The sequence below is a fragment of the Labrus bergylta genome, chromosome 22, assembly GCF_963930695.1.
Source record: "Labrus bergylta chromosome 22, fLabBer1.1, whole genome shotgun sequence".
Taxonomy (NCBI): domain Eukaryota; kingdom Metazoa; phylum Chordata; class Actinopteri; order Labriformes; family Labridae; genus Labrus; species Labrus bergylta.
In genome coordinates, this window is record NC_089216.1 from 12,520,742 (window position 1) to 12,540,037 (window position 19,296).

Here is a 19,296-nt window from a genome sequence, read left to right on the forward strand (position 1 = left end):
GTTCATCCATCCTGGGTTGGAGCCTTGTGTTTAAAAGGCAAATGTGCCTTTTTACAACCTGTTGACCCTCCATCGAGGTGTCAGAGAGGCTTTTTGTTTTCCACTGGATGAACAGCTCATGCTCAGAGAACGCCTTGCTGAATGAATCTTCAGTCTGGGTGAATACTTAAACAAAATGAAGTGACTTCAGCTGTATTTAACATTCTTCTTTTGCATCTTGAAATACTGCGGCAGCTGCCTGTTGGTGAAAATTAAATCACGGAGCAGTAGGAATCTCAACATGGGAAAGTTACTTCTCAAGGATAAAGTCATTTATTTTATTGTTTTGGGTAAGTATTTTCTCATTGATATTCATCTGACTTATATGTAACTGATTAATATGCCAGGTAATATTTTATTAGTGAAGCCATAAAATGTCAAATGTGTGAACTCCTGCAACAAAAGTATTAAACGTTCACTAAAATATCAAAGAAAATCACAGTTATAGTCTGTTGGTTTGACGATACAAGCAATTTAAAAATGCTGCTTTAGACAGTTACTTTCTCTCATTTTGGTTGGTGGGTTTCAGCCTCCATCTGCACCCAGACAGCGCTCCCTCTTTGAGTACAAGTTAACTAAAACTCTTACGGTATAGAGAAAACAAAATAATAAAGAATGAGGTCGAGCCAGCCACTGGGGAAGAGCTTTGTGTAAAAAGTCCTTGTAGCTACAAGGTGGTACCTTATTTAAATACACTCGATAACTTAATTATGATGCAACAAAAAGCAAAGTTTGTTCATAGATTGGTTAAAGTAGAGGGGGTTTAAAAGTATGAGCGAAGTGTCCCTCTATCAGATCGTTTGTCTATAACTAAGAGGGATGGAGTCCGTTTATGACAGGACAGGAACAGCAGGACTTTAATAATGTAACAGGATTGACAGGAAAAATCTCACCCATCTTTTCCCCAGGAAGTTAGTGAAAGTCATGTTGTAATATAATGCAAGGGTACGTATTCTGGGGATATGACAATAAATCATAAGCATATAATTAAACTTAATGTTCTGTCAAGTTTTTTGGCTTGTTTAATTTTATTTTCTTAGATATCTTTAGTCGACTAAACAGTTCACATAGTTCAATCTTAGATATCTTTCTGTAAATGTGGGTTGCAGCACTCAGTACGGTAAATATCATTTTTTTTATAGAATAATTACTGAGCCAGGTTAGTCCCTGGTTAAATAAAGGATGTAGGAATGAAACGGATCTGGTAACTCTTGATGCCTGTTCTAGCATGTAAACTTAAAGGGGACATATTATGCCAATCATTGCTCATTGCATTTAAAGACACACACACCAAAACGGAGCGTTCTGAGAGCTGGTTTATACAGGGTCACAAACCTCCTCTGCTGCTTGACTCATGTTATATTTTGACCAAAGCACAGCACAGATGTTTCATTTAGACCACAGGGGTTTGAAAAAGGGAACAATATGTCCTCTTTAATGTCATCTGCTAATATTGCGTATAGATAAAATACCAGTGAGCACTATCTGTTCAACTTACTTATTTAGTTTATTTATACCCAAGTCATCATGAGGTAAGGCGTTTATGGTCAGCTGTGATAAATAAAGTCATATATTCAAACACCAGCCTGTGGACTGCTCTTAGGTAGGGGGCAGTTTAGACCGATTTCTGCTGTCTTTGTTTCTCCTCAGCTCTGATGTGGACGTACAGCTCTGCAGAGAGCGAGTACTTCTACCAATCGAGGACTCTCACCTGGGATGAAGCCAGGAGCCACTGCCAGGTACGACGTGATCCTAACTGACTGAATGTGTTCTATCACAAAAAACCCTGGACTGTTTGTTTTCATCAGAGAGGCCTGTGTGTTTAAAGCACGGTTGATAACATTTTCAGAATAAAAGAAGGGCGTTTCAGGACTTCAATGCCAACATTAGGGTTTATTATCAGCGGCTGTTCATTAATGGATGTCTGATGATAAAATCAAACATTTTAAGTTTTCATAAGAACAGAGAACACTCATCAGACCTAACTGTAGACTTAAGAACCATAGTCTCATGATTACCTTTGAGTTTGATGCCTGCTGTCAAAGAAAATATTTTGAATTGAGATTCTGGTGCAGCGCTGTATGGAGCTCTGCCCTCACTCTTAACTGCCTTTTCTCTTTCACATTGATCCCCCATTTTAAACATCACCATAGCGATACAGAAACGCGAGAGGCGGGTGGTGTAAGCAAACAGCTGGTGCTTTGCATACACACACACTAGGCCCTTTCCAAGCCTGCTGTTTTTAACGATGGAACAACAAGGACTCTATGAGGACGGATTTGCGATTCGATGACTTTGCCCTCATGCGTGCACACACACAGTCTTTGTTGGCGTTGATGTTTTCAAAGTGACGTCATATCACCTCTGTGAGGCCTCTGATAAAAATAAAAATAAATGTCGTTGCCGGCCCAGTGGCAGGATGACTCCCCCCCCCCCCCCCACCATTGTGCTACATATTTTGACAACAGGACTAATAAGAGGTCTCCTTTTTCACAAGGTAAAGTAAAAGGCAAAAGATTGTCTGTAACTTCTTGTTTACTTCTTGTCAGCTCTGTTTCAAAGACCTGATGACCATGACTCCTGAAAACATCCAAACCTTTGCCGGGAAACTCTCATCTGACACCTGGATCGGCCTCCGAAAGACCTTCTACAACACCACCACCAATGCCACCGACAACTACACAGGCAACGCCACCAGTAACTTCACCAGCGATGACTTCAGTGACTACGCCATCAATGCCACCAGCAACGCCAGTTTACCCTGGTCCCGCTGGGCTAATGGGGACCCCCTGTCCTTCCAGAACTGGTACCCTGGTTGGCCCAAGTTCAAATCCCCCTTCCCAAAAATAGACTGCTGCAGCTGCTCCTGCACGTGCCCAGCGACAACAACAACCCCAAGATGGAGAGCACCAACCGCCGCCCCTTTCACTGACTTTACAGCCCAAGATGTGACGAGCTTCAGTGGACAAGACGACACAGAAAATACAACCGGTATAGGTCACTTCACTGACCAAAACATGACGGATGTTTCTGGGTTCATGGAATTCAACACTGAAAATGCCACATCATTTACTTTATTTGAGTCCTCAGAAAACACAAGTTCCAGTGACACCATGAACGTCTCAACCCAAAGCCCCCCGTTGTTCAGCGCAACTCCTCCCCTAGCGACCTCAATGCTTCCGCTAGAAGCAGAGTGCGCGAAGTCACCCATGCTGACGCCGGATGTCCCAGAGACTGAGGAGAACTACATCGAGGACTCTTGTGTGGCCATGCTCAGCTTCGGGGCCTGGGTAGAAAAGCACTGCTTCGAGCTTCTGACTTTTATATGTTACGATGGTAAGACTCTTTGTTTTTGTTTCTGTGATTTTTCCTCCCTTAAAAACTTCTACACATGTAAACTGTAAGGTTAAACCAAAAAGGTAGCCTTAGTTCATTCACATTTATTCTCTATTTCAATGTTCCACAGTTTCAGATATGTCTCCTTTAACTAAAAAAACTCAATACATTTTGTTAAAGTACAGTTCATTGCTCAGAACAAATGTTTTATTTATGTTATTGGCATTTTTATATTCAAATAATACTTATAATCAAAGGTCACATATTATGCAAAATAAACTTTACCATGATTTGCTAACACTAATATGTGTCCCCCTAGTCTGTCTACAAATCCCCCAATTATGAGAAAAGGCCATCTTCTCCGTCTTCAGAGTGGATTTAGAATAAGAAACTTCACAGACATGTTTTAGGGACCTCTGAGATGTATTAAAACTTGAAAAAGAGTATAATATGTGACCTCCACAGCTGTATCCCACTCATTGAGATCAAATTTGATGTGCCTTGCTATGAATCTTAACCACTTTATTAGGGCTTCATAGAACAGCCTGATCAGGTTTAAAGGAAGTTACACTTTTTTTTAAGGCAACGTTAAATTCAACACAGGGTTATATTTTTAAATATTTTCAAAAGATAAAGAAACTTTTTCAGGTCTTTATCTCAATAGAGGATAATTCCTATTTATTTATGTTAATAATTACAGTCTGAGACCCAAATGACTGCTGTGTGAAGAATTCACAGCCTCTGAAAGCGATAACCAAGTGTTTGATGCTTCTGGTGTATCTAGCTGTTAGCTTTTAAAGAGACTACGGCCAAGGTTTCCTTTAGAGCTTGTTGGTCTTCGTTCACAGTCTGACTGGAAACTTGAGAGCTAAGAATTGGTGTTGAGAGAAACGATGTCAAAGGGTGGATTTGCAGGCAGATTATAGACATTTATCAAACCTAAATCTGTTTTAGGGTTTAGTTTAATCCAGGACAGTAGATTCACTGTCCACACCCAGTGTTCTTCTATACAAAGCTGAAAAGCTAGAAGAAGATGCTCTTAACTGAGGTCGAAACATTTCGGGTATCAAGGTCCGGTTCTACGCCTACAGATGTAGAATTTTTATGTAGTGCCTTTAAACAGAGATCATAACAATGAGTTTTAGGAAGTCTTTTAAAGCGCTCAGATGACTTGGATATTTTCGCTCTGAATTGGACATTTTTTTCAAAAAGGATTAATTTGCATATACATTTGATTTCTGTTTCCAGTATATCCAGATCTACGACCTCATTTTAATCTGTGCAAACAGCAACTAGGAACCAAGGGGGTTCTTGCTTTGAATTAGTTCTTGGGAGCCTTTCACATTTTTTTCACTTCGTCTGCATTTGATTAAGTGACTGCTAAAGCTGTGCATCACCTTTGTGAATTAAGCCATCACTTTTTCTTATACAGTTTATTTAACAAAAATCATTCATACTCCAGATATCAAGAAACGAGACATGAGGTATTCTGTCTGATTTGCACTCTGGTCTTTTGAAAATGATATATCCCACCTGTACTCCCTTTGCTCTACCTCACTCTCAGCTTCTTTACCCATAGTCAGTCTTGTTTTGAATTTCAGATCGCTTTTTTGGCCAAGCCAACGTGACCAACGTAACCACCAGCAGCGCCACCCTCACGTGGCTGCGAGCGCCCGGTAACATCAACCATTACCGCGTGGAGGTCAAAGGTCAAGCAGCGCCAGTGAAGATACATAATAGTCTGACCTATGACCTTTTGAAGCTGACAGCAGGAACCTACTACTCAGTGCAGGTGTTTGCCGTTAAGTGTGTCCGAGACCTCAGCCCACAGGAGGTGGCGTTCTACACCAGTGAGTGTGGCTTCCTTTAAGGCCCATTTCAGACAATGTTGTGTTGTTTTTTTTAATCCCTGTTAGCGGGTTCAGATGGTGCTTTTAAAGCTGTGAACTTCATTGTAGGATACAAGGACTTCACACAGTTTTCACTAAGTTAAAATAGCTTATGTTCTGATAAAATATCAGTTAAACACTTCAGCAAATATTCTTCAATTAAAAAAATGAGCAGGTGGACGTGAAATCTTTATGTTTGATTTAATTTGTCTTAACAAATTAGTCACAATCTTCAAAAAAAGTTTTCCCAAAGCTAAAGCAAACCTGGCCTTACTTAAAAAGTTTAAAATCAGCAACATTATCTGCTGATAGGGAAACGGCATTCCTGCGGTAACTGATCACAGCTTTAATGGTAATTAGGGTTCATAGAGTTCAGAAGATGCTTCTGTTGACAGCAGCTGGAAACTATTAAAAGCAAGTACAAGGTGTAAAAGGCAAACATAGACAAATAAATATGTTTCTTTTCACCTCGATTCTTCTTTCACATCACCAGCCATGTTTTATAATTAAGAAACTACGCTGATATATTTAGAAACAAAAGTCTGTTAGTCATACAAACATTTTGTTTGTATCCCCATTTAAATCTCGTCTTTTTCTTCCAGCACCAAACAAAGTCGACAACCTGAATGCTTTCAACGTGACGGAGACATCCATCTCCCTGAGCTGGGACAAACCAGATGGAAACGTGGATATCTATTTGATAAATTATCAGAATAAGCAGAATGAAAGTAAAACAGAGGGCATAGTGGTCTATGGTTTGAAACCTGGACATCTTTACACATTCACTGTCTTCTCGGGGGCCAGCGACAGGTCCACGCAGAGCGAAGAATCCACGATCACAAAATACACCAGTGAGTACAACTTTACAAAAACAGCATTTATAATGTTCTGATAGGACTGAAGCAGCTGCATGTAACACATTTGGTCACTTTGCTTTATAGACTTTTCACTATTTTATGTATATATATTTTCTTTTTTTCTTACTTTAATAGAAGAAATGGATAGAAAGTACACTAATGAAAGGCTTGTTTGGGTGTTATGAGGAAGAGGTTTATGTCCAGTCTAACTGTAATCACAGCCACATCTGTCTGTACACAGAGGCTCTGGTTTATTTCTACCTGTCCTTCATCTTTTTCAGAGCCCGGGAAGGTGTCCGATCTGGAGGTGTCTGAGAACACAAACACCTCACTGCTGCTAACCTGGAGTCCACCTGAGGGAAAGACCTCAGGTTACTCTGTGACTGTGAAACACAGTAATAGGTATTTATTAGAGATAGACAGTTCAATATTTATGACCTTATTTAAAGCTCCTGTGAGGATTTTAGTACTGGATATGAAACACACTGAAGTTAATAACAATGCCTCGATATGACCTGCAAAACCAAACAAGACCATCAGCAACGAGACTGATGATATTTCTACATAGTTATTTAAATACCTGAATCTGCTGCCACAGGGTCTATATGACCTGAAAAGCAAACAGGACCATCAGAATGAAGACTGTTCTTTTTTAAATATAGTTATTATTAATGTCTTTGATTAATGACGCAAGATAAGATAGGATGAACCGCTTTGTTTTCACATAAACAAACGTTTCTCACAGGAGCTTTAAATTAAGATATATTTAAAAGTGGTGTGTGTTTTTCAGCTGACTCTTTCTCAACGCTGCCTTCAGGTTGATATTTGATATTTCAATTACTTCAAAGAATCTGATGATTTCTTTAAAACTTAGCTCACAAGTATTACAACCATTGACAATCCCGTCAACCTCACGTATCAGAATGACTCATTTTTATCTATAACTCTGTTTATCCTTATTTCACTTTGTTGTTAATTTGTATCCAAACGTTCATGTCTATCACATAGACTGTAAATGATCTAACACCAGACAGTCGACCACCACAAGAAAAGAGTCTAATAGACATAGAAAGGCAACAAAATAAAAAGGTGCCCACTTACAGTACATAACTCAAACTGACATGAAACTCTGTTAGTATAGAAATTTTGTTCTCAGGAATAAATAATAACAAAAACGGCTGTCAGAGGATTTGGAGATAATAGTTTTCTAATGTTCTAACAAGTGGAAAATCGACAGTTGCCTCTGCGAGTATGATTTTGAATCGTGTGTGTGTCTTTTTAACAGTTCAGCAGTTACTGAAAAGGTGAAAAAGACTGAGTTCAGAGTGACGGGGCTGCCGATGGGCACCAAGATCACTTTGAGTGTGAGAGCTTTGATTAATGGCTCTCTGGAGGGAGATGAAGTGACCATCTCCAACTACACTGGTAACTCAGGGAGAAACATTTCTCAGTTTACTCCTAGTTGTTGGACTTTAAGAAATGAATGATTTCAGAAACTAAACAACCTCTCTCCTGCTGCATTGAGTGTCACTAACATGATGTTGTGGCTCCTTCATAGCTCCAGGACAGATTTCAAACCTGATGTTGACCCCCCTTGATTACTCCATCAATGCCACCTGGAGCCCTCCGGAGGGTAATTATTCATCTTTCAGCATCAAGCTCCAGCTCGATGACAGGTTTGTTGCAAACGAAATCAGCCAAAAACCATATTGGGAGTTTGAGAACCTGAAGAGCACCGCCACTTACGTAGTGATCGTCAGTGCTGTTAGTGGACATCTCAGCAGCGCGCCGGTGATGGGATCCGTATCCACCAGTGAGTCACTTTGTCACCAGTTGTATTTCCTCTTTTGGACGTTTTAATTTATAAAACAAGACAAAAGGTATTGGCTCCTGCAAACAGAAAGTCTGATTTCTATATTGTGCCAAAGAGCTGGTGTATGTTTTTTAAGCTGCAGCCAAACAATTTCATGCTGTTATAAAAATGTCAAAACAGTTTTTTATAGTTGTTTATAGTTGTTTGTTTGTTTTTAAGGACAGTGCTAACCTCTGCAACCAATATTGTGTGTTCCTTGTGACTGCTTCACAATAAAAGCCACTAGTTGAATACTTTTATTGTGAAACAGGAACTGATTGGTTGGCAAAGTGAAGAGTAAACATTGCATCAACAGTATGTCGTGAATTTAAAAGTCATTGTCATTTCAATGCATCTTGGTGGATCAAATCTTAAAGGACAATAAACAGTCAAGATCTGGTGTTACATTGAGTTGTATTGACATTTGAATCAGCATGTTTGATAACAGATTAGCTTAAATCAGAGGAAGCTAATGTTAGCATTTAGTTACCTTTTATAGACATTTGATAAAAATGAGCCCAATGCTAACATGGACTTTACAAGAGTATTATATGATATGATAGGAAAGGCATTCATCTATAAAACACACAAAACACTTTACATCATCAGACTACAGCTAATGTTGATAATCAGCCAATTTCTTGCTAACATTACAGTTAGCTTGGAAATAGCCTTTTTTTAATTGAACTACATGCATGACAATGTCATTGTAGCATTTTACTGAATATGACAAACAAACTTTTTTTTGCTCTCTCTTAATTTTAGCTCCGGCGCGCCCTCAAAATCTGACAGTGACTAAGTCCTACAAAAACAAAATCACGTTCCAATGGAAGGCTCCCGACAACACAGCATCGGTCAAGTACATTGTAAAAATCAGCTCCAGCTTTTGGAAACACAGTTTCTCCAATATGACCCAAGACCAAACCAGCTACACCTTTGATGGCTTGAAATCTGGGACGAGATACAAGATTGAAGTGCAAACAGTTGCCGGTCAGAAATCGAGTCCCCCAGTGACTGTGTCACATTTCACAGGTGAGAATTCCAGGCCCAGATGCAACATCAGTTGGTTAGCACAGAGGTTCCCAAACTTTTCAGCCCCCAACCCCCAAAATAACGGTGCTAACAACAGGGGACCCCCGTTGTCCCTGGAGGGAGGTTAAAACATTTAATGTTGCGCACAGACACACTATGAGGCCTTTCCAAATAGTTTCAGACCATCAATAGGCAAACATAAAAAAAAAGCTGATTATTGTTTAAAATGGTAGCAACTCTTAAATCTTGTGATTTTGGAGCTTTTTAAAACACTGACTGATAATGTGTTTGAATAGAAACACGCGCGCAGTAGTTGTCAACACAAGAACTTAAAGGTAGTCAGAAGATTTTTCCGAAAAAGAATAATAAAATACAAACTTATACAAAAGTGATGCCAGTCAATCGTTACTTGTTGGCCTTTATACATGTGTGGTGACTGTCTGCACAGTCTGCTCTCTGAGTGTATTTACATTTTTGGTCGACTCAGGACTTTTCTGGGTAGGGAGCTGGTTTGTTTCCCCAAGCCAACTTCAGCGCGCAGGTCAGTTTATGAGGCGATAAAATTCAGCAATAGGACGCCTTTCAAACCAGGGAATATTTAGGATGCAGACTTGGTGGCAAAGAAGAGAAAATATGATCATAGTGAGGCGAGGCAATAAGCGGATAATGTTTGTACCAAAACGAGTGTTAACCTTGGGTTGGCTTTCACCCGCTGACGTGGATTCTTCTGTTTTCACATCAGTGGTTGGCTTGGCTTGCTCAATTAACGGCTTTCCCATTACAACAAATGTGGTATTCTCAGGTAGCTGCAGTGTAGGTACAAGCAGTAAACGGACATGCTAACCCTACAGTGGGGGTTCAATTCTAGTGGCATTGAGCCCAGGTGGAGGGGCCCTGTTTGTGTTTACAAGAAGCAATGACCATTTCTACTGACTCTACCTTTGAAGCTTCTGTGAGGACATTTTAGCTGGTTATTTGACATACTAGAATGAATACTGGTGTCTCTTTAAGACCCACAAAAGCCAAGCATTTTATATTTTTAAACTCATGCCAATTTTTACAGCATGAAGAGAGTCTTTGTTCTATCTTCCTCTTGAAACCCTCTCTGTTTGTTTCTCAGTGGCAGAAACAAGGGAGATCAGTCTGTCCATGATGTGCTCGTCAGCAGAATCTCTGCTCTGTAACCAAACCAACGTGAGGGAAAGGGTTTTAGATCAGGTAAATCAGTCAGCACATGAGCCACACACACAGAAGTTCATTCATTCACAGCTTTTGTATTTTCACTCCTGTGTATTTTGTTTTTCAGTTGGAGGCCCATTTCAAGAAAGAGTTGGGGGACGATGTTTTCTGGGAATTGGTGAAGCCGGAAATTGAATGAATTCAATAATTGTGTAAAAGCATTTGAATGATTCTGTTGTTCAAGAAGTCAAATATTAAGTATCGTGTGAAAAACTTTGTTGCAGTTAATCTGAATTGTTAGACAAAATCAAGAAATAACTTTTTACTGAGTAAGCAAAACGAAAACAAGTGAATGAGTGTGTATTTCAATTAGTATTTTAGTTGTCAGGTTCAAATGTTGGCTTCCCTATGTTAGTGTGATACAGGGGCATGTCCAGACTTTTAAATGGGGGGGGGGGCACTGAGTTCTGCAGGGGTGGCCTGAGGTGTGATGTGTGCACAGTCACACAAATAAATATCAATGATTTACCCTTTCTCTCTGCACTAATCAGATCTCCTTTATAACACAAGATAATTGAAACATTCGCTTAATTTTTTAATGACACAAATTATAAATAGCACCTCATTCAAAGTCTTTATTTACTTTTTAGTTCAAGTACAAATAAAGGAAAATATGCTACATTTATATTTAAAGAAACTACTAAAAGTCTTTGGAAAAAAACAACAACCTAGTTGTTGGCTTTATCATAAGTCCCGCCTCTGACAAGGTAAATAGCCAATCACAGTTTAGGATTTTTGGGGTGGCACCTGGGTTGGCCAATCAGATTTCTAGGGGGTCCATGCCACCCCTGCCCCCCCCCCCCCCGGACACACCCCTTGTGTGATGTTTTAATCGAATAAGATGAATATCTGAAGTAATTATCTCACATTATTTTGTATGTAAAATAATAAAAACATTAAAAATTTTCACCAACTCAAAAAAGTTTTTCAGCTGACTTCAAATCCCATGACTTCATTTTGATAATTATACAAATAGCATAGTGTTTTAGAGTGTTTTCCTAGTTCTCTGAAAAAGACAATACCAACTATCAGCTAAAGAAAATTTAAGAAGTGAACAGTCTTAACCTTCGTTAGCATTGTCGTTCCTTATCCACATCAGTTTCAGTAAATGTACAAATCTGCATTTTTTTATCTACAAAAAATAAAACTTTTTATTGAATAGCATTACCTTATCTTTAGATTCACAGGTATAGATGAATATAAATATACTGTATAAAAAAATGATATTCTGTAAGTAATCAGATCCATCAGATCAGCAGAAAAACAGAAGTATTCAAATATATGTTGAAGTTTCAGTTCACTTTTGGTGCAAATATCGGTACATATAACACCTCAAAGGGCTGACTTGGGTTTGGTGTAATTAATAACCATCCTGCCAACTTCCTCTGTTACACTTGAGGCCCTATTTTAGGCTCCCAGGTTACAGAGCGCAGCTTTCAAAAGAAGCACAACGGTCACATTTTATGAACATTAGTAAGCAGGCTGGTGGGAACATCTGGGTAAAAGGACAAAGACGTTCTAACAGCTGAATGGATCAGACACACGAGGAGGACAATGCAGAGAGGGAAACACCTGCAGGTTAGTAAAAAAGATCCCAAACCTAACGTCAAAATGATTACATATAAAGCTTATCAGTGTTACATACATATACTGCTGACCTTGTCCTTACTTTGTGTACCGCCCAAAATCCTCAACTGATGTTGCCGTTTCCAGGGAACAATGACAGCCACAGTTATTGTCTGGTTGCAAAGTCCTTGTTAACTTTTTTCTCTGAAAGTGGCAGTTATCTTAACGAGGGTCAAAAGGTGGATGTCCTTTGAGACCCGGGTTAACACCTTCTCAGATCTCATCTGAGATCATTTCAGATGTCCATGTTTTAAAAAGATGATTGAATGAAGTCAATTGAAGTGAATATTTCCTCACAAAGGGTCCCAATGATTCAGTGAATGATTATATTTTCTGATTCAACAGAAGCAGGATGCTGTCAAAAATATAAGATGACTGCGTGTGTGGCTGTTGTTATAGCAACTACAGTCCTTGTCATGGGGCTGCTTTGGTGTTTGATATTCTTTGGTGAGTATTAATATTAGATCATACACTTGACATTTGTAAATGAAGTTAGAAAAATATTGAATCCAGACTTATCCCAAAAATCATTTTCCTAAATTCATTTCTAATCCTTGTCACCCAGGAAAAACAAGAATGAAATCTTAACTACAGTAAAAGCAACAATACCACAGTTCACATAAACTCTGTCAGTACTCTACCAAAGTAGTAAGAGGACATCAACAAGTGTTTAAAGCTCCTGTTAAGAACTTTAAGTTTCTGTTGATTTTGGCACCCCCTTGTGGACAAAGAATTCATATAACTCTGCTGATTTTCCTTGTACCTCGTGGCAGCAGTTTCAGGCACTTTAATAACTATATAGAAATATAATCAGTGTCATTGCAGCTCATATAGAGGCATCAGTATTTATATCAGTCTGTTTCATGACCAGCTACAAACTCCTCACAGGAGCTATTTTAAGGGTTGTGCAAAATGATAATAAAAAAAACGTTATTTTGGGGTCTTCGTCTGCTCCCTGCTAGTTTCACTACAGAGATATTCACATTTCAGTTTGATCTGATTCATCCCAGCAGAGACTCACACCTTTGAAGGGTGCTTTAATCTTTAACAATGCATCATGTTGTATAACATGATCATATTTTTTGTACTTAAAAATTCAGTCTCTATCCTAACTACAGCAGGTAAGTGAATTTAGTGGGGAAAAAGGTGCAATATGTCCCTTTAAAATATTGGACTTAAAGTACTGCAGCATGTGTGATGGTGGAGGGCATTTTTAAAGTCACCACTGCTGTATTTGTCCACTTATTTTCTCCAAACCTTCTAAAAGAACCTGCAGTCTTAAAGTCAAATGCACATTAAGTTGTCAAGTTCCTAAATGCACTTCCTGTTTATCTGTCAGTCTGGTGTACGAAAGCCCCAGAAGAGAATCGTCAAACCCCCCAAACTTCAGTTAATCAGCTGACGGATCTCCTGCAGCAGTGCCAAAGAGAGCATCAGGATCTGACCCTGATGCTCCATGCTGCCACTCAAGGTGATTAATAACGTTTTGAAATGCAGACATTTGTAGACTTCACACAAATGTACATTGTGTGGTGTTCATTTGCTCTTGTGTGTAGACTCCAGGTGCAGTTTGTGTCCTGAAGGCTGGCTGTGGTGGAGAAGTCACTGCTATTTCTTTTCAGTGGGACTGCAGGAACATCTCCGATGGAACGAGAGTGCTGAGTTCTGCAGGCGACACAACAGCAGCCTGATTGTCATCAAAGACTATGCAGAGATGGTAATTACTGAAGAAGTTTTACTTTAGTGTGTGGGGCTCCTATTTTCTCAACAGAGAAACAGCCCCTGATGAATATACAGTCAAGATCTGTGAATGTTGCTTCCTCCTCCTCAGGACTTTATCCAAGGTGTGATGAGGTCATTCCCTAAGTATCCCTTCCTGTGGGTTGGGCTGACGGACACCAAGCAGGAGGGTAGCTGGCTGTGGTGGGACGGCACAGACATCCAGCACTACATGCCGTAGGTTCAGATTGACTGGAGCACATTTACACAATAATATTGGAAACTGACTCAGAAGTCTAAAGTGTAACAATGGAAAAATGCAGTAAAAGCAGTTTAACTTGATAATCTTTAACACGTCAGACGGAAACAAATTAACAGTAAATATCTGAATCCATCTATGATCAGTGTAGACGCCAATGATGAAATGTCTTGTGTTTGTTGTGTGTGTTGCAGGCTGACTGTGGAGTGGGACTCTGACCACAGGGACTGTGCAGACCTTAGGGGAGGTGGGACTCTCTTTGCAGCTAACTGTGAGTCGTATGGACCCTGGACTTGTAAAAAGGACTCCTGACAGGCAGCAAACAGCTCTACACACACACACACACACACCCTCAAAGGATTTTGATTAATGCATTACACTTATGTAATATGTGAATTTTCTTGTCAGACTGTGTGGGGTAAAAAAGAGGACTTCATGTGTTTTTGAAATATTTATTATGTAAAAGCGCATTGTGCGGTTCATGCTATATTTAAATGCAGAATGAGTTCACACATAATCTTGTCAAGCCCAGTGTCATAATATAATCGAGACATAATTGTGACTGTGACATCTTTCAACATTTAAAGCTTCTTACTTAAACAAACTCAACCAAACTCTTCCTCTTCTTCAAAATAGCATATTCTGAAAATAAATATTTTTACATTCACCAAAAGGTTTTTGTCCAAGTGTGATCAACATTGCAGAAATGTGGATTCTTTTTTATTGCTTTGAACAGATACACCTATTAACAATATCAGCAGCACTTGGTTCAGTAGTCTTTAAGTGTCAAAGACTCTTTAACAAGTTGTGACTACTTTAGAAACTCTAAATTCAGTTGAAGGAGGGAAATTGTTCAAATCTGTAATATGACATAATCGAAAGATTACGAGTAACAATTAGGGAAATCCCCGATATTTTTGTGGCTTCTGAAAGCTAAATTTTCATTTCAGCCCATGAGAGTCCTCATCGTGTCCAAGAGTTAAGATTCATCTCTCTCAGTGTGTGGAGATTTTGTTAGGTGGAATAATCGTCATGAGTGTGCGACCATCCAACGGTGCAAACAGAGGATACAGCTTCCCTCTGAAGCTCCCAGTGAAGGTGTAGATGTGGGTCTTTGTTTCTGCGTTGTAGAAGGAGAGCTGGCCCTCTTCGTAGTCTAAGTAGATTCCAATCCGTCGAGCCACGAGGGCGTTGGGCAGCAGGGTCTCTGGCTTGGTACAGGCATAGAACTTCTGTGTGCTGCGCCACAGGGTCCAGAAGCCCTGCTTCGGGGTCATGGGGAAATGGCCTTCACGTTTGGAATCTGCAGTGGTCAAGCCAACGCGCCAGTAGCCGTTGTGGGCTATGTCAACCTCCCAGTAGTGGCGGCCGCTGTCGTAGCCCTCCCAGCCCAGAACACCGGGCCAGCTGTCAAAGCGTTGAGGGCTGTAAGGTAAATCCGCCTCTGAGAGGGCCTCCTGGACCCTACGCTGGTCTTCTGACAGCAGCAGCCAGGGGTTGTTGGTCTGTGGGTCGAGGATCACATCAGCTGTGTAGAAAAAAAAGAAGGGGGCACAAATGAGCTAATTGTAACTGAATATGGTGTTTATTTTTATTTTTTTCCTTGTAGGTAAAATTAAGAGAAAGTGGCGCTTGATCTTACCTGCTGCGCTGCAAATCCAACTCCAAACTAAAAAAGAAAGACACAGATAGAGGTTACGTTTCAGTGGATAAATAACAGTTGTGTTTATGTACATGGATCGGTAATTCAAATCTATATATACCTGAGTTTGGGATGTATCTCGGAGTTCCTGCTTTCCAAGTCCTTTGCTTTGCCAGTAACCACAGCTGTGAAACTATCATCTGAAAAGAAACAAATAAACATGAAATAGAAATACATAGGAGCAGAATTTTAAGATAAAAGCACAGGCCTGCATGGAATTTCCAAGAAGTGTTTTTATGGTGTTGTTGTGACTTTTATGATGAAGAGATACCACTTCACGATTATAACATAACACCATCTGCGTACGTGATGATAATTCAAACATAGAGTCTGTATTACCAGTTATCAAAGGTGTTTATTGTTACAGTTTATCAGACGAAGGTTGATTAGGGTCATATGAACTGAAAGTCAGAGTTCGTTTGTTGATGCCATCACTTAGTGGGCAGAGTTCACTCTAATCACACTTTACATAACAGCTTTCATAACACCTCGTGTCTGAATTGTGTGACATCCAACATGAGAACTGGCTCTGTTGAGGTTTTGAGTTTTGAATCTATTCTGTGTGGATCATTTGTGCCCTTTTAGTGCTATTCAAATGTGAGTCTTTGATTTTAAGTGACTTTAAATGTTTTCTTATTTAATTTTGCATTCTGAGGTACATCATTTTGACACATTTTTAAAGAAAAAATTCCATCTCACCGGTTTTTTAGATACAATTATTTTAATGTTGCTCAGTAACTGTTCCTGTCGTTTTTTCTGGATTCACAAGATTGTAAAATAAAGTGGATCTATTAAAAATATTTATTTGTCAGCTGTTTCTCACCGCGCTGTCTTCTTTGAGCAGAGACCAGGTGATGAACTCCATCAGAGGCAGCAGGTTGACGAGTCGTTTCTTCTTCAAACCGAGCAGGCGCAACACTTTCCCCAGCTCTTCACTTTGCACACCACAACTCTGCAAACACAAATACTTATTGAAGTGCTTTAAAAAAAAAAAAATGGCACAATCTCCAATCATATTTTGATACAAGATTGTTTTTGGGGACTTTCAGTACTGCGTTTTGGGACTCCTCACCTCGGTCGCCTCCTGCAGCTCCTTCGCCCACTCCATGATCCTCAGTTGAGCTTCCTCTTTCTGATCTTTATCTTTCTTTCCCTTTTCTTGACTCTCAGCCCAGGAGGTATTCTTCAGGAGCTTAGGACACAAAATCAGTAAGTTATTTATGAGCGAATATAAGCTTTCTTTTTCTACCAAAGCTGGTTCAAGAAATGTACGTTCGATGTGTTATTGCCAGCTGTAGTTTCCTCTTTTTAAGGGCCACAGTGTTCAATCACACATTAACCGGTGCATGCACTCACCTTGTCGACATGATGGAGTTCATCAGCCCACTCCAGGATCAGTTTTCTGCTCTCCTCCAGACTGTGCTCGGTTCTCCGGTCTGTACTTTGGGCTTCTTTCTTACTGGTGCCCTCCTTGGTATCAACACTTCCCTGCAGAAACACAGACAAAGACGCTCTAAAAACCATAAACTCAAGTCATTTGACATCCACCACGTGCTGATACGGTTCAAGGACAAGTCAGGAATATTTGGCTCTGATTTTTTTTTTTTCTTTTTAAACAGCTGATTTACGGTTCTTATCAGCCTTTAATGGGTCACAAAGAGGGAAAGTTCTCAGTTCACAGATGTCAGTCAGGCCTACACAGCAGAAGCTCATGCAACCAGGCTGTAAAAGAGCCTTTAAACACGTAACCAAGCATGAACCACCAATTAACCTGCTCATCACCTTTTCTATAAAAAGACATGTAACAGTTTGTCACAGCAATGTTTGTCCAATCTGTTGCATATACACGAGCATGGCCTTATTACCTACTTAATAAGGCCTGTTATCTTCTCAACTAAATGAAGCAGATAAAGACGCTCCACGCTGGAGGCAGGTGGCCTAGTGGTTAGTGCGGGCGCCCCTGTACAGAGGCTGAAGTCCTTGAAGTGGGTGGCCCATTCCCCTCTCTCTCTTTCTCACTCTCTCACTCTCTAATATTTCTCTATCCACTGTCCTGTCTCTACATAAGAGCATAAAAAGCCCAAAAATTAATCTTAAAAAATAAATGCTGAGCCACTGACCCCTTATATATTTCCTTCTGCCTCGCATGTCCTACCTTGCACACTTGGTCCACTTGCTCCTTCCAGTGATGGATGAACTGCACACACTCCTGCAGGCTGCGGAGGTTCTTCAGACCCGTCTGACGAGGGTGCTCCTGCAGAAAAACAAAGGTCAAATAACAAGAGGTTATTATGACATTAAAAAGCCAAAATGGGGAACTCATGCATCCTAAACGTCAAAGTACCAGAAAACACAGAGTAAAAATGAATGTTTTTGTACCTGTGAGTTTTGTGTGAGGCTACTGTTGTTTGTGGTGCCGCTGGGTGCCGAGTTGTGAGCCTGGGTGCTCTCCACAGGCGCAGACGTCCAGCGCACAGGCCCGATGGAGCTGCTCTGAGTGGTGTTGTGATCCTCCGTCAGGATGCTCACTCCTGCAGCGGGGACAAATTAATTGAAAACGACCTCATTTTAATGTGAACATTTACAAGTTAACTAATGTGAGCTGAATAACACAATAACTCCACAGTGGGCAAAGGTGGTGAGCTATGATATGTGAACAGAGAAGACAAGTGTCTTTCATCAGCAGTGATCGAATTACATTGTTTTTATACATACTCTTTCCAGTTTTCAGGATGCTTTTCATCTCCATGGTGATGTCCTCACTCCTAGGGAGCTAAGACAACAAGGAGAAAACGAAAATGTTTGGTCAAATTAAGTGTTTGAAGAAGAAAAGAAAATACAACAAACTACGTAAATAGTTGTAGGCTAGTCCAGATGCATTTACCCAAATTCAAAGCTTGATCTAAAGACAACTGGACTTGGTTGAAGACCTTGAAGAGTTTCACCTCTCCTCCTAAAGGCTTCTGTAGCATGCTTAAGATCCACAAAGGCTTACATTTCTAACTCCGTCCACCAGAAAGTTTAGAAGTGAAGAAGCCTTATAGAGGAGAGGGGAAACATCTTCAAGATCTTCAACCAAGCTCAGATGACTGAGAACTCCACAGACACTTACACACATGTTCTATATTTATCAAACTCATTCATAATTGAGATAAATAATACTAGTGAGTGGTTAAATCTCGATTTTATAAATGGACTGATGCATTAAGGTGTATTTCAGCTAACTTAAACAATTCAACAAGCTGAAAGTTTGATTTTACAGAAAAATAGAATATTTAAAAATGAACTGTCTCTCTTTTGAAATGAGACTCAAATACTTAATCTTACATTTAAAAATGCAACATTATAATGCAAGAGATACACAGTTCAGAAGTGACTCACTGCTGAGGTTGTATAGAAAACTATAAAATAGATTTTTTTTATTATTAATGATTACTACAGACACTACATTGTATTAAACCCATGCTGATATTCCCAGAGTTCCTTGTGTCCTACCTGTTTGTCTGAGGGAGCGGTGGTGCTGCTCTGCTGGTGGAGACGACTGGAAGGTAACCGCTCTCCTGTCAACCTATTTGTTCCTTTCTACGTCTGTCTGATCTTTGGACTCTTTTATGACCTCTGAGGCTCCTTCTCTGCACCAAACCCTCTCAGCGTCCGGGCAGCTGCTGGCATGTTGCCATGAGGGTAAAAGGTACCTTTTTTTTTTCTTTTTTTTTTAATAGCAGAGATAAGCATGAGGATATCAT

The 19,296-nt window shown here is 39.9% G+C and overlaps 3 protein-coding genes across 3 annotated transcripts; 2 read left to right on the forward strand and 1 right to left on the reverse strand.

The window, feature by feature from the left end:
- The first annotated feature begins 44 nt into the window (after positions 1-44).
- LOC109980682 (receptor-type tyrosine-protein phosphatase eta) lies at positions 45-13,334 on the forward strand. Its single transcript, XM_020629147.3, has 12 exons — positions 45-329; positions 1,690-1,778; positions 2,589-3,375; positions 4,977-5,225; positions 5,867-6,115; positions 6,403-6,523; positions 7,407-7,546; positions 7,680-7,934; positions 8,739-9,005; positions 10,126-10,223; positions 10,312-12,317; positions 13,210-13,334. The coding sequence occupies exons 1-11, from the start codon at positions 281-283 to the stop codon at positions 10,381-10,383; spliced, it is 2,376 nt and encodes a 791-aa protein (XP_020484803.2). The 5' UTR covers positions 45-280; the 3' UTR covers positions 10,384-12,317; positions 13,210-13,334.
- LOC109980671 (CD209 antigen-like protein E) lies at positions 13,225-14,521 on the forward strand. The gene is made up of 4 exons (XM_020629137.3): positions 13,225-13,341; positions 13,427-13,587; positions 13,702-13,826; positions 14,043-14,521. Exons 1-4 carry the CDS (start codon positions 13,320-13,322, stop codon positions 14,158-14,160), a joined length of 426 nt encoding a protein of 141 aa, XP_020484793.2. The 5' UTR covers positions 13,225-13,319; the 3' UTR covers positions 14,161-14,521.
- On the reverse strand, positions 14,287-19,146 carry si:dkey-219e21.2 (butyrophilin subfamily 3 member A1). The gene is made up of 10 exons (XM_020629135.2): positions 19,046-19,146; positions 18,266-18,323; positions 17,930-18,081; positions 17,706-17,804; positions 16,907-17,038; positions 16,623-16,742; positions 16,374-16,502; positions 15,612-15,690; positions 15,491-15,517; positions 14,287-15,376 (listed from the first exon to the last, which is right to left on the reverse strand). The coding sequence occupies exons 2-10, from the start codon at positions 18,297-18,299 to the stop codon at positions 14,844-14,846; spliced, it is 1,305 nt and encodes a 434-aa protein (XP_020484791.2). The 5' UTR covers positions 18,300-18,323; positions 19,046-19,146; the 3' UTR covers positions 14,287-14,843.
- Positions 19,147-19,296: the final 150 nt, after the last annotated feature.

Excerpts from the sequence above, each read along its gene's own strand:
- LOC109980671 (XM_020629137.3), top strand. The coding sequence starts at position 13,320 with ATGCTCCATGCTGCCACTCAAG. Across the intron at positions 13,342-13,426 it reads GCTCCATGCTGCCACTCAAG|ACTCCAGGTGCAGTTTGTGT; the intron begins GTGATTAATAAC and ends TCTTGTGTGTAG. Across the intron at positions 13,588-13,701 it reads TCAAAGACTATGCAGAGATG|GACTTTATCCAAGGTGTGAT; the intron begins GTAATTACTGAA and ends CCTCCTCCTCAG.
- si:dkey-219e21.2 (XM_020629135.2), bottom strand. The coding sequence starts at position 18,299 with ATGGAGATGAAAAGCATCCTGAAAACTGGAAAGA. Across the intron at positions 16,743-16,906 it reads AACTCCATCATGTCGACAAG|CTCCTGAAGAATACCTCCTG; the intron begins GTGAGTGCATGC and ends TTGTGTCCTAAG. Across the intron at positions 16,503-16,622 it reads AGCTGCAGGAGGCGACCGAG|AGTTGTGGTGTGCAAAGTGA; the intron begins GTGAGGAGTCCC and ends TTGTGTTTGCAG.
- LOC109980682 (XM_020629147.3), top strand. The coding sequence starts at position 281 with ATGGGAAAGTTACTTCTCAAGGATAAAGTCATTTATTTTATTGTTTTG. Across the intron at positions 330-1,689 it reads CATTTATTTTATTGTTTTGG|CTCTGATGTGGACGTACAGC; the intron begins GTAAGTATTTTC and ends GTTTCTCCTCAG. Across the intron at positions 6,524-7,406 it reads ACTGTGAAACACAGTAATAG|TTCAGCAGTTACTGAAAAGG; the intron begins GTATTTATTAGA and ends TCTTTTTAACAG.